Source organism: Cyprinodon tularosa, unplaced genomic scaffold (genome assembly GCF_016077235.1).
Source record: "Cyprinodon tularosa strain WSP-4 unplaced genomic scaffold, ASM1607723v1 ctg44, whole genome shotgun sequence".
Lineage (NCBI taxonomy): Eukaryota > Metazoa > Chordata > Actinopteri > Cyprinodontiformes > Cyprinodontidae > Cyprinodon > Cyprinodon tularosa.
Genome location: NW_024039163.1, coordinates 1,219,851 through 1,234,394, shown reverse-complemented (window position 1 = coordinate 1,234,394; position 14,544 = coordinate 1,219,851). Strand labels below are relative to the sequence as shown.

The following is a 14,544-nucleotide window of genomic DNA, read 5'->3' as shown; positions in this document are numbered from 1 at the left end:
GGGTGGAAACCTTAAAACAAATGTTCTTTATTTTGAGAAACAATTGATGAATTACTTTTACTTTATAAGTTTTACTGCCCTCATTTTACCAACAGACCCGTTCTTTTCCAGATAAAACCAAAGACCTGGACCAGCTCAGTTTCCCAGCACCAAAGCCTGTGCCCCTGCAGCCTGGGCTTTCCTCATCCAGGGCGTCTGTCCCTCTCCCTGTGCCCAGCCTGCTGCCCGCTCACTTAGGGAAGCAGCGTGCTGCTACTTCTGGGGGGATCCATGAAGCTCTGGCAGCCGCCATGATGACTCAGAGGGCAAGTGAAGAAGTGTGGTTGGCACGACAACGAGCACAGGGGCAGGAGAGAGAGGGTCCCCTGGAGGTGGGCCTCAGGTCACCTGGGAAAGGTGTAGAGAAAGCAAGAGAGAGCCACAGGTGAAAATCTCTCAGAAAAAAGTCTCAGATTGGATTATTATCATGGCTGTTAGCTAAATGTCTTTTTCCTCTTGACATTGAACAGAATAAATTCAGTCTATCACAACCCAAGCAGTAAGGATACGCCCCTTGGAGCTCCACCTCCACTCATCTCCCCTAAAGGGCCCCATCATCCCTCTGCTCCTCCAACAACACTGTGGAACCCAGCTTCCCTCCTAGACACGCCCGCTGATTCCCGTAGAAAATTCAATCCCTCTTCAACTCCAAGTCGACCCCCGCCAGGCCTGACTCGGACCGACAGGCCTATGATGAGCTGGGCAGACGATGGAAGCAAGAGAACTTCCAAAAGCCCGGAGAGGTGTCCCCCACTGAGAGGGGCGGGTTTACAGGAAGCATGGAGCAGGACCGAGCCGGACCGAGCCCTGCACTCCCTCTACCCCCGGCATCAGGCCAATAATCACCACAAACTGCCGCTGCCTCCATCTGCGCCTACTGACCATGGGTTTCAGTACCAGACAGGCCCTCCGTCCCTGATCAAGGAGCGGCACACACAAATGTCGGACTCCATGTTGGTTTACGACGAGGTTCTCCAGCAGCACAGACGGTTACTCAGTAAGCTGGACCTGGAGGAGAAGAGAAGGAATGAGGCCAGAGAAGGAGGTGAGAGATGCATGATGACTGCAGGAAGTCTAGATTGTCTCTATAAAATGTCTTAAACCTGACGTTTCTCTCCTGTCCTGCTTTTACCAGGCTATTACTATGACCAGGATGAGTCGTATGATGAGAGCGATGAAGAGGAGGTAAAAGCTCATCTGAGGAGGGTGACAGAACAGCCCCCACTCAAATTGGACACATCCTCAGAGGTGTGTAAAGATCATAGATCTGTGTTTACATTTAAACCCCTTCATCTTCTTCACATTTGATCACATTACAACTATATATTTTTTCACTGGTTATCGTTTTTTTTGTGATGGATAAGTGTAAAGAAAAAGGTACAGGGCTTCAAACCTTTTCACAAATCAAAATGTAAACGAGTTTGCTTTTATACCATTTGCTGCAATTATAGCAAAATATCTCAAGTGGTTGGAAACAAGTCTTTTCAACTCTTAGCAGAGATTCTTATTCATGTTTATGAAAACCATGTATCATTTTCCTTCCACTTTTTAGGAGAGATAGAATAAGAGAAAAAATGAAAAGAGCTGAAGGTGCATGAATTGCTTATCAAGGAAATGTACAAATATTCACCTATTGATTTTTCTCTCTCCAAAGAAAGTGGATTTCTTGCGTCTGTGCGGTCTCACCACACTGACCCATCGGGACGAAATTCTGGCTGGGAAGAGGAGGAAAAGGAGAAGGATGATGAGAGAGCGCAGCCTCTCCCCACCAGCAGTTCAGAGTAAAAGAAAGATCTGTTCCCTTTCAACACCCACAGCTTCCCTAAGCACCCAGTACTCTGCCGAGCAGATGGACAGCACCCCCGAGCTGGAGGAGAAAAAAGACTTCCTCCTTATGTTCAACCTCAGCCATGTCAGCCCTCAGCAGAGGAGAGGTAATAGTCTGTTTAGTAGCATTACACATCCTATGTGATACTGAGCCTTCCTCCTGAACATATACTAGTTCTCATTTTTTGTGTTTGCACTGAAGATGTTTGGTCAGTAGAAAATAGAGTTGGGAGCAATCAGAACAGGACGTTGTTGCAGGATTTTCTACTACTGTCAACAGAAGTCGACTTTAACCCTCATCTTGAAAATATACAGGGTAATAAAATGGTTATACTGGGAGCAGAGGGAGAACATGAATACAGTGCCCTCGGCTTCATTCTGTTGTCAATATTTTCCTTACTTGGCTTAAACCTATTTGAAGCAACATGTTCCTAATTGCTGAAAGAAAGTTTTATTCACAAAATATCATAAACAAAGATGTTTTTTTTCCCAACATTTCTCCCAATTTATTTGTATGAAGACCAGATAACTAGTCTTGTGTATTAGATGTTCTGGGAGTATAATGATTAAAACTGATAGTCTGACATTTGTGTTTACAGTTAATATTCCTCAAATGGGTTTTATACAGCTCCATCAGTTGGCCACCATGCCATAGTCAAGCTGCAGTCTTAATCTCATTTTACCTTTTAGGAATCAGTGATTAAATTAAAACAGAGATTTCCAAAGTTACATAGAACTGGAGATTCAAGAACCACAATCAGTCAGGTTTTCAGTTTGATAAGCCATGACCAATGACTCGCTGTTGAGAAACTTAGAAGCGAGGGTCCCCTTTAAGTCCCCAATTATTCACATACAATACTTAAGGCCTAAAAGGTGACAGTGACAACAACGCTAGGATTAGGATATTGTTACTGAGTGAAGACTCACCGATGCCCTCAATGAGGTCCGAGGATGCCTGGAAATGCAGGAAGCTATATAACAGAAAGGTTTATTTTTTATATTGTAAGTTTAGGCTGTGAGAGGATGATAGAGAGCATGACTTTGAGGTGATACCAGTAAGGTTAGGGTACAGACTGTGGCTTCAGCATTGGTAGGTGTGCGTACTGGGCTACTCGCTGAGGTATGATGCCTAAGAGCAGATACATTTGATCCGTATGTCAACTAAATAGTGTTTTTTGTGCTCTTACAAACCACATCATACAACCTGTTTCTCTAATATTAATATCCATCCATTTTCTGACATGCTTCAACCCAAGTGGGGTGGCGAGGGGTGCTGGTACCTGTCTCCAACTGTCTGATGATTCATATCTGATGAATAATATCTGACTCCCCTTGTGTCTCTTTGCATTTTAGTTCTTTGGGGGTAACAATCAGACTTGGTTAAAACTGCTATCACCATGCCAGAGCTTTACAAGAATCCAAAATGGAAGTCGGCCACAAAATTCTGATTCGTGCTTCTCTAAACTTAAGATGTTAAGATCTGCAACTAAGATATGCTGGTGAAGATTCTCAGTCATCCTGGTCAAGCAATCCAGTGGATTGTTTTTTTTTTACTTTTACAGAATGCAACTAAGATAGTATTAAGGGGAAGGGAAAAAAAAGTTAGGGACATAATATCGTCATGCAGTCGCACTTATTAAGTTGTATGTCACGTTGTTTACTTAAAGTAAACAGAAGACCCATGGATGGCTCAAGTTCAAAAACTTTTCACCTGGATACAAAAGGAAAAAAAAGCTGTCTTTCTGTTGAATAGGATAGTCAAAAAAATATTATTTAAAAAATATTTCAGGGAAAACTGCAGCAAATATTTCCAATTTTGACACTTTGAATCATTAAGACACAATGTCTGAAGAAACCGTCTTCCTCCTCCTCCACCATTTTTTCGCTTCATAACTCCTTTCAGTCTGAGCTTTTTTTTTCACTGCCTGCTGAGATACTTACAGTATCGATCTCCCAGACAAATAACCTCATATTTCTCATACGTCTATTTTAGGAATCAAACTTAAAACATTTTAGGTATCTTCGATATTGTTCTTTTTCCTAGAGCCTCACATTTTAGTTTTCTTCTATTTTCAAGCACTCTGTCATAATTTAGAGCATTATTTTTACCAGCACAAATAAACAAACAAACCCACAAACCCAAGGCATAATGGTTGAATGCTGCTCATCCATAAAAGGTATGCAAATAATGGTGAATAAAAAGAGGTTTGTGAAAATACTCTATATATCTGCCTCCATGTATGTAGGTTTGAGCCTCTTGTTTTGACTCATATTTTTTTGTTATTAACACACTGATAAGGTTATTGTTAATAAGACATGTTGTGTGGGTAAATACATATATGAAGTGAACAGCTGACCTAGAAACTGTAATTTGAAGACAGCTGGTAAAAGATGAGAAATGATCAGCCTTGGCTAAATTTGACTTTTAATGGCCGCTCTGCAGCATTGATTCAGATAATCTATTCAGTGACATTTTTCCATCACTTTGGGCCAGTCTGTCTTTTTAAGTCCCTCATTTTTCTTGAGCGAATGAATGATGGGTGTTCTCATTCTGTCTTTTTTCTCTGTAGATAAGGAGAGGACAGAGGAGCTGCTAAGGGCTATTCAGAGGAAGACTGTGACATTAGACACACTCAAATATAATCCTCTGCCTCTGTGTAGAAGTCCTGCAGCTCTCCTAAATGGTGAGCCACAGAAGAATATCCCATAAAACATGATTCTAAGGCTGGAAAACAGTCTCTTGAACAAAAGCTGTTTTGTTGTTGTTTCAGGGGACTCCTCCACAGCTCCCCCTCCGCCTCAGTCAAATGGACACCAGTACCCAGAGTCCCCCAGTCCCTCCCCTCCCTACACACACAAACACAGGCAGAGCGACACTCTCAAGCCTCCCATGGACTCCCAGGTTCCCTACGCCCCCCCACCATTAGCCCCCCATCATGAAAAATTTGAAACAACAGAGACTCCGTCGAACAGGAAGCTCCACGTCCTTCAGAACGGCGCCTCCCTTCAGAGAAAGGAGCCCAGCCCCGTGCTGAATGGACGGGGCAGGCCCTGGGAGAGGTTCACACCTGAGGCCTTTGCTCAGCGCTTCCACCAGGCAGTGCTGCAGTCCACAAACAGCACACTGCAGAGCAAAGGTGAGACATCTGCCATCTAGTGGCCGCTATATGAACAACTTTGTAAGAACATGATAGTGCGTTAAGCCCTTAATGTCTGCCCTGATATCTATTCCCAGGTTGGTTCTCCAACAGAAAAAACGGAATGGCTTCTTTAAAGCCTTATAATTGATGCTGATGATTTTGAGCAGCTGTTTTTTTTTTTCATTGATATTTTTACAATAGATATTTTGTTATTGGCTTCAGTGTCTTTTATTCTTGAAGGCCTCTTTGCAATCACCCTAATCTTTAGCTCCTGTAAAGGATTTTCTTATTAAATCAGATTCAAGTCTTTGGCAAGACCTTTGTAAAAGTGTGATTTTAAGCTTATCTGAACTGTGGACAATTAATATGATTTAGTTTTTTGTCTTTTGCTTTATCTGTATCCCTGGGGGGCCGCCTCTTGATGTGGAGGAGAAGCCCCTCACCCTATCTCATCATTATAGCAGCAGCCGCACCGATCTCTCTCCCGTTCTATTCTCCTTTTACTTTTGAAAATTATCCTATCTTACTTGTACTCTTGCATTTTAGACAGGAACTTTCCTCCATCTTGAAGGGAAAAAGCTCCTTTTTTCATTCGAGCACCTTTTAGGAGCTGATTCTGATTAATTTCAATGAATTATAAATTGGCAATATTAAGGCAAATCTAAGAACAACTAAAAGTGGAAAAATGTTCAATGATTATTTATGTTGTATACATTATTATTATTGTATAGCTTAATTTATTTGGTTCCCTTTATTTAAGATATTTGAGAAAATGAAAACTTAAATCACCACTAAACAGCTGATAATATAGTACCATGCATAAAAAAGAAACACCAGTTTGAACTAGAACGACAAGTGGAAGGTAAGGCGTGTTTAAGAAGTGGAAACAGTTTTGAATTGAAATCAGATAGATTCAAGAATTGTTTTAATTATTAGCATTTAAATGCATTGTAGAGCGATAGAGCAAATAGCTCAGGTGTCACAGAGGTGCTCAAAATTTTGTGCACCTAGAAAAACCGGTGGATTCTTTTTTAAATTTTCTATTGTTGGTTAATAGATAAATAAAAGTTTTGTTTGTGCCACACTAACCACACTCACACTGAGCATCCAATATGGACGCTGAAGATCTAGAGTCTTTGGAATCGCTATGAATGGAATTGTTAATGTTTTTTATGTAGGATATACATTTCTCTCCCATATACATTATAATTCTGACATTGAAGACTAACTCTCACCGTTTGCTTTCAGGAGTCTCAAACTGTGCCACAGAGGTTGGTGGAAAATCTGAACACTCGCTGCCTCAAAATAACCCTCATCTAAAAAATTCCCACGTCAAGCACTCCTCTCAGTATGCACACCTCAACGGCCACCATTTCCAAGCACCTGCAGCGAGCCAAGATGCTCCAGCTCTACGGGAGACCCTGTCTGATGAGGAAGAGACGGATGATGAGGAAGAGGAAGAGGCGCCAAAGAAGTGGCAGGGCATTGAAGCTATTTTTGAGGCCTACCAGGAGTACGTGGACGGTGAGTGGAGTGATGAAAACAGTTCTTTTTAATCTATTCAAATGTAAGCCAAAATAAAAATAAATCATGTTGTCATTTAGTTTCTGGGTATGATTTTTTTTCTCTATACTTTATTTTTTATTCACTTCATCTTCAGGTGAAATAGACACTATAGGCAGTAGTGGATCTGAGTCAGTTCATCGCTTTGTACTCATGTACTTTATTTATATGTTTATTTTTCTTTATCTTTAACTTTTTTTTTCTTTTTTTTTACAATTTAAACTCTCTTGAAAGGTTAAATGTCACTTTAACCACCTCATATTTCCACTGATTGTTGTTCTGATGCCCCACAGGTTCCAGTTTGTCCATTATGACAAATTACAGTCTTTTATTACACATTACCTACAGTAACTCCCTAATAGTAAATATGAAATATTTTAGTACCATAACCAGATTCTCTTGACAGTAGATTATGAAAGGAAACATGCTTCAAATCTTTGAATGTCCATGTTCCATGGAAGGCAGCTTTATTTTGCCCCCTGATGCCCTACCAAAGATGACTTGAAGTGTCCCCTGGTTTCTACAGCTGTAGTTCTGTTTTCTCTTTACAGAGTGGAGCATAGAGCGGCAGGTTCTCCACAGCCAGTGTAAAAGACTTGAAGGCCAGAACTACAATCTGACCAGAACTGCTGAGCAGCTTTCTCTCACTATGGGGGTGAGAACTGGCAGCTGATTGCATGCATGCCTTGATGTCTTTTTATTTATTTATTATTTTTATTCAAATATTAAGAGTCTGTCTGTGTTAAGGATGTGGATCAGTTCAGATGTTTGCTTCACTGTAATGATAGTTTCTGTAATGAGTGGCCTTTGTTTAATAGGAGCTGGTGAGTCAGAGGCAGAAGGTGAGGGAAGAGCGGGACAGGCTGCAGGCCCAGCTCGAGCACTTCAGGAGGTGTTTGACTCTGCCGAATGTTCACTGGGGCAGGAGCCACGTCAATGGACAGGCGCCGAGGTGACCTTTAAAAGAGGCTCCATCCCAGTGAAGGAACCATAGGAGGATGCTGAACTGGACCCGGGCTGCTTGCCTCACGTGGAGGAGCTAGACGTCTTCTTATCTCTTCTCTGGCATGTCAGTTATGTAACATGGCCCATCCTGAGTTTCTCTTTATTTCATAATTCATGGCATCCAGAGATTTTGATCGTGGATTGTGAAAAAAAAACGCTTGGTCCAAAGTATCACGTTCTATTAGAAAGCACAAACCAGGAGCCTCTTTGGACAGCAGCAAGGAGGGTCGTGTTCTTCAGTGAGGTTTAGGTCAAGGAATCAGCGCTCACCTCAGGCCTTAAAATTGACAGGATGCACTTGAAATGGATTTAGGTAAATACTTGACTGTCTTCTGTGTTGTAAAATGTAATGACTTCTGAATTCAGAGCAGTTTGCATGCTCACCAAATGACCAACAGGATAAATGAAGCTTCTAAAGTATATTTAATAGCAAAAGGGTTTTAGTTGATTTTTTTTATTATTATTTGTAACAGTTGTTGTGATAGATGAAAAGTTTTGTAAATTTTACCGCTTTAACTTGTGAGAAAGCCATACGTTTTGGTGGAACTACTGCTGGTCAGAATAAAAATGTTGAGCAAATTAACAATAGGACAATTATATTTTCACAATGAAATAAAATTACTTGATGTCAAAAAAGGTTTGGGATATAAGAGAAAGCACTGCTGTCAGAACATTACAAATGTCACTGAGACGGCTCTTTGGTGCAAGGATCCGTTTCCGTGGTAACTATCACATGTCCATTAAAGTAATTTAATCTGATGGGCCTCTGTCATATATGTGGCATTAAAGTCCTTTTGGGAAGGTCAAAGTTGAATTATGTTAAGAAAGTATTTTCAACAGTGTCCCCTGAGAATTGATGGCCTATATATATGTTACGAAGCTTAAAATTATCATTTTTTTTAGGACAAACTTGCCTCTTCTTTTTGTAGGATTTATTTTTGCTTAAGCCACATAAATTAAAATTATAAGTAAAAAAATTTATTTTCATTTTTTTTCCTTGTGAAAAAGAAAATCTGAGCACAAGACGCAGTAGTATTTCCTCCCAGTCCACCTAAGAGCTCTGCTCTGTCACCTCCTCAAACCTACTGAGAAATCTTGAATAGTTGCTTCAAATGTTTGTTTTTATGTGATGTATTATTTTGGCTGTATAATTGCAATTAACTATTTATTACCACATATTGGTGTACATTTCCGACGCAGATTTACATTAAAATATTTGTAAAATGTATTGACTGATTATTTAGTCTTGCTGAGGTTTCAAGATGTTTCAAGTTTATTATGATTGCTGCAAAATATATATAAAAAAAAAATAAACTGTTTTCTCACCCCTCGTGGGGTGGTATGTGTCATCCTCAAGCTCGGGTCCTCTACCAGAGGCCAGGGAGTTTTAGGGTTCTGCGCAGTATCTTAGCTGTTCCTAGGACTGCGCTCTTCTGGACAGAGACCTCTGATGTTTTACCTGGAATCTGCTGTAGCCACTCTCCCAGTTTGGGGGTCACAGCCCCCAGTGCTCCAATTACCACTGGCACCACTGCTGCTCTTACTTTCCACAGCTTTTCTAGCTCCTCCTTCAGTCCTTGGTATTTCTCAAGCTTCTCGTGTTCTTTCTTCTTGATGTTGCTGTCGCTTGGGATTGCCACATCTATCACTACTGCCTTCTTCTGCTGTTTGTCGATCAACACGATGTCTGGTTGGTTAGCCATCACCTGTTTGTCAGTCTGGATCTTGAAGTCCCATAGGATCTTAGCTCGGTCATTCTCAACTACCTTAGGAGGTGTCTTCCCTTTTGACCTTGGGACTTCCAGCCCATACTCATGGCAGATGTTCCTGTACACTATGACAGCTACCTGGTTGTGGCGTTCCATGTATGCACTTCCTGCCTGCATTTTACACCCCGCTGTTATGTGCTGTATTGTTTCAGAGGCATCTTTGCACAGTCTGCATCGGGGGTCCTGCCTGGTGTGGTAGACCCTGGCCTCTATTGATCTTGTACTGAGTGCCTGTTCTTGTGCTGCCATATATATATATATATATATATATATATATATATATATATATATATATATATATATATATATACTGAAAAATTAAAACCAATTTAGAGTAGGGACATTTAAATATAGAAAAAAAAAACTCTATATTCATGGGCCTGTTTTTGTAATTAATAATCGTAACAGAAAACAAAAGAAGCAGTTTAAAGCAATTTTATACATCTATCTTACTTTGACATGATGCAGTTTGATTTTCTGTTGGAAATTCTATCTTTTAAAATGAAAGATTTGCATAAAATGAATAATGGAACTGTAGCAAAGTGTTTGGCTGCTCTAATAAAGATATTTAGAGTCAAAGGTAAATCTAAGGTCTAATATTTTCAGCATGTAGTGCTACAGCATCTGAAAGGATTACAGACCCCTCATTGGACCCTTTCATTTTGCAAACCTTGTAAACTAGTCAGCAGAGGATGCGGTCAGCTTGGGCCGTCACTTTATCCTGCATCACTTCTTCCACCCAGGGACATATGGGATCCCATTTGTGGACTTAAACCCAGCCTTCCTCGTCATAAACCCAGAGATCTTCCCTCACAAGTACACTTCACTTTTGGCACTAACCTCCACATCTCAAGGAATAAGTGTTCTATCTAAGGAAAACCACTTGATTGCATGAACTCACTGACTGATAGCAATCCCTCACACTAAGCATGTTTGCAGTGACAGTGGAGAGGAAAACCTCCCTTTTAACAGGAAAAAACCTCCAGCTCAGTGTGAGAGCCATCTGCCGAGGCTGACTTGGTTTCAAGGAGAGAAATACAAAAGGCAACTGTAAAAGACGACCCTGTCCAGGAAACACACAGCCAGGCAGATTAACTCTGAGCAAGCTCCCATGTCAGAGGAATAAGAGAGCACATCTAGACAGTCACAGTCAGGGAAACAGAACTACACTGAAAAGCAGGCCAATCTCAAACACCTGTAAACAAAGGTGTTGATGGCAGCAGCACAGCTGATATTTCTCTCCAGGATGGTGTCACAGCCAAACAGGAATAGATAAGGCGAAGCTACTATGAGAAAAAGCAGAGAAAGCAGAACGTTAGAGATTGAACAAACAGATCCTGCAGAGTGAGAGAATAAAGACAGAATGAAGCAGAATGATGAAAAAGGGGTCCCTATGTCCTCCAGAAGTCTAAGCCTATAGCAGCATAAATATAGAGATAACTCAGGATAACCTGAGCCACTCTAACTATAAGTTGTATCAAAAAAGAAAGTCTAGCCTTAAAAGTAGACAGGCTGTCTACCTCACGGACTAAATCTGGTAGTTGGTTTCATAGGAGAGGAGCCTGATAGCTAAAAGATCTGCCTCCCATTCTTCTTTCAGAAATTCTAGGAACCACTAGTAAACCTGCAGATTGAGAGTGAAGTGTTCTGTTAGGAACATAAGGAACAATCAGATCTCTGATATCAGATGAAGCTTGGCCATTTAAGGCTTTATATGTGAGAAGGAGGATTTTAAATTCTATTCTTGATTTAACTGGAAACCAATGAAGAGAAGCCAGGAGAGGAGAGATATGATCTCTCTTTTCTCTGCAGCATTTTGGATCAGTTGAAGGCTTTTAACTACAATTTGTGGACTTCCTGATATTAAAGAATTACAATAGTCCAGCCTTGAACTAATGCATGGACTAGTTTTCAGCATCACCCCTGGACAGGTTATTTCTAATTTTTGCAATATTTCGCAGATCAAAGAAGGAAATTCTAGAAACCTCTTTGATATGGGATTTAAATGTCCTGATCAAAAATAACATAAATAATGGGTTATCTTCATCTGGATTTATAGACAGATATAGCTGGGTATCATCAGCATAACAGTGGAAATCTATCCCATGCTGTCTAATAATTCCACCGATTGGAAGCATATAAAGTAAAGAGAATTGGTCCTAGCACTGATCCCTGTGGTACTCCACAGGTAACCCTTGAGCATGAGGAATATTTTTCATTAATGTGAACAAAATTAAATCATTCTGATAGATAGGATTTAAACCAGTCTATTGCTGTTCCATTCATTCCTACAAAATATTCAAGTCTTTCTAAAAGAATATTATGATCAACTGTATCAAATGCAAGTTCATTATGGTGTAAGTGGTTGTAAACTTGTTTGGCAACTACTTTCTCAAGAATTTAAGATAGGAAAGGAAGATTAGATGTAGTTCTATGATTGACCAAGTCATCTGGGTAGAGAGACACTTTCTTAAGTAAAGGTCTAACTATAGCAACCTTAAAAGCCTTGGGTACATATCCCTGTAACAGGAATAGATTAATCGCATCTAAAATGGAGGACAAGATCCAAGGAAATACTTCCTTAAATAACCTGGTTGGAACTGGATCTAACATATAAGTTGATATTACACATCATTGTCATGAGCTGTTTAGACTTTTAGCTTCAGCTCAGCACTAAACACCACTAATGGCAAGAAAAGAGCTGATACAAAAGCAGTTTAGTCAGCTACTCAGCTGAAAACAGATGTGCTTTTTACACCTGCCTCTTTATTTATTAAAGAACAGAGAATTAACAGTTAACCGCATTGTCCTCATTTTATGCTCTCGTTATTGTATCCGTATAGATGTTTTTCATACTATTGCAACTGTTTCAACAGCTAATTATTGTGTGAGTGATGAAAACCAAAGTCAAATCGCCTGTGCTCAAAAACATGCCCAATAAAGCTGATTTGGATTTTAATTTCATTCATAAATAGCTGTATTTAAATGTTGTAAAACCTTTTGCCAATGGTTTAAAACTCAGTGGCTAAAGGAGACAGATCATCAAATGAAAAAAACTGAGAGAAAAGAAATGAGATACCCGTTTGTAGCCTGCATAGCCTTCAGAAACCCCATTTGATCCACAGCCATCTTGACTCATTTTGTGCCGCATCATTCAGTGATGTCTCTGATGGCTTTTCTGATCTGTAGTCTGTTCACTCCCAACAAAACACTATTTACAGCTGTCTGATTCCTAACTTGTTCTGTTCTGTAGCATCTAGTTAAAGATTCATATCCAAAATAACTGATAGGTATTTTCTAAAATTCTTTTTCACCCTCTTGTAGTCCTTTTAGAAAATCACAAATCACAAAAATACTTTTAAATAATTCTAAGCCCTGCTGTCAACCTCTGCAGATTATGCGCTGCAGGTTTTGTCAAGACTCAATGTATCCAAAAATACTCGGATAAGATGCTCAGAACACTGCTGTGTTCAAGGAGCTCGATCGTGCAGGAATGTTGGAACAATCAATCAAGCTTTAATTTCAATTCAATTTCATTTCAGTTTATTTATCTATAGAGCCAATTCACAACACGTGCCATCTTAAGGCACTTTACAATTCGCCAGATTATACAGTCAAAGTGATTCAAAGTTTTCTATCTAAGGAAAACCAGTTGATTGCATCGACTCATTGATTCGAAGGCAAACTCCTCACACTAAACATGCTTGTAGCAACAGTGGAGTTGTCATTTTAAGCAATTTTCTTTTTAGAAAGCAATTATTTCATCCTTATAACCTTAAAAACATTAACATTAGCTAATGTGAGGAAGGCCATTTGTTGGCTTAGAAATTAAACAATGTTTTCTGCTGTCTAATGAGGTCATTGCATTTCCTGCTGTTGAGATGATATTTATTGTTATGTAATGTGAAATGTAAATAATAAATAAATAAATAAATAAATAATGCAAATCAGTAGCCTACAAGTAGAATTGTAAAGTGCAACCTCTGTTTAAAACTCAGGATGTTCCTTTTTTCCCAGAAAATACATAGGAAATACAGAGGGTTTTTTTTAAGGTGCACAGCTTTCAGTCAAGATTTGCTTTTTTAAAAGGCAAACTGATTTACAGATGGTGCTTTTATAGCAATATAAGTGCAGCTAACTTAACTCACAGTACTGCGGTAGCAAAGGGTGCAGTAGGGAGAAGCTGAACCAGCACTAAGGACACAAGGTTTATTCTTCCAGCAGTGCCAAGGCTGCCATCTTTCCTCAATTACGCACTCATTTAAATGTGAATATCCACAGCTTGTCCACCTTATGAATCATCACACCTTACTTGTTTGGAATAAATGTGCTGATCCGCACCGTTTCTTGTTTCTTTTTTTCAGCTAGATATAAGTGTCCCTTTGAGAATGCATGTATGCTCCTTATAACAACTAACAATTATGCACATATACTTAACTAAGCCATGGGAACATTTACATCTGACTGTAATTTTTTCTGTTATATTTTCAGGTGTCCTACATAACTGTTTGAGGCTAAGTCATTGAGCTTTTAATAAAAGCAAAAACAAAAATAAGCAAACAAAAGTAAAGATTAAGTTTGCTGTACTACAAAACACAAAGGAGTCATATGTCAGTTTATTTAGAAGAGTTTAAGGGCTTTATAGTTTGCATAAGAATAATTTATACAAGAGGGTGCTCTTTCTTTTAAATATTTGGTTTGATCCCTTAATGTAATGTGGAAAACTGCAAACATGACTTCCTTTGGCTTTCCTCTTGTCAGGCTGCCATAAAGCTATATTTTAAGTACGCAATGCACATGATTAAAAGTCCTCCTTATCTACAATTTTTTCCATCTAGAATGAATCTCTGGAATTGTCCTAGAGTTTTGCATGAGACTGCAGTTGTGCCTTACCCTAAATTACTGAACAAAGAAAATATATAATGGTTTAATCAATCGATATAATCAGATTTAGGGTACTGATTTATAATCTAAACTTACTTTAACTCACTCACTATTACGGGCTGTCTGCTGGATGTATGTAAGGCCTCCAAATTTGCAGACTCATAATGCCAGAAGGCTACATTCCACCATTACAATTATTATAATAATAGACCCTATATAATAATAGACCCTATAAGCCTATAGGTCTATTTATAATAATAGATCTTCCCAAATGTTAGAGACCAGCAGCTGATTTCTAGTTTTTTGGGCATTTCAAA

General features: G+C 39.4%; 1 protein-coding gene across 4 annotated transcripts in view; it reads left to right on the top strand.

The window, feature by feature from the left end:
• Positions 1–8,802, top strand: part of LOC119793038 (genetic suppressor element 1-like) — a 44,893-nt gene extending 36,091 nt beyond the window's left edge. For all 4 annotated transcript variants that reach the window (XM_038299981.1, XM_038299980.1, XM_038299983.1 and 1 more), the window contains exons 8-16: positions 112–424; positions 510–1,084; positions 1,175–1,287; positions 1,694–1,973; positions 4,437–4,550; positions 4,638–5,003; positions 6,255–6,530; positions 7,121–7,224; positions 7,388–8,802. In XM_038299981.1, the coding sequence (XP_038155909.1) occupies positions 112–424; positions 510–1,084; positions 1,175–1,287; positions 1,694–1,973; positions 4,437–4,550; positions 4,638–5,003; positions 6,255–6,530; positions 7,121–7,224; positions 7,388–7,525 (2,279 nt within the window). In that variant the 3' untranslated portion in view covers positions 7,526–8,802. The remainder of the gene's footprint in view (positions 1–111; positions 425–509; positions 1,085–1,174; positions 1,288–1,693; positions 1,974–4,436; positions 4,551–4,637; positions 5,004–6,254; positions 6,531–7,120; positions 7,225–7,387) is intronic.
• The last annotated feature ends 5,742 nt before the right edge of the window (positions 8,803–14,544 follow it).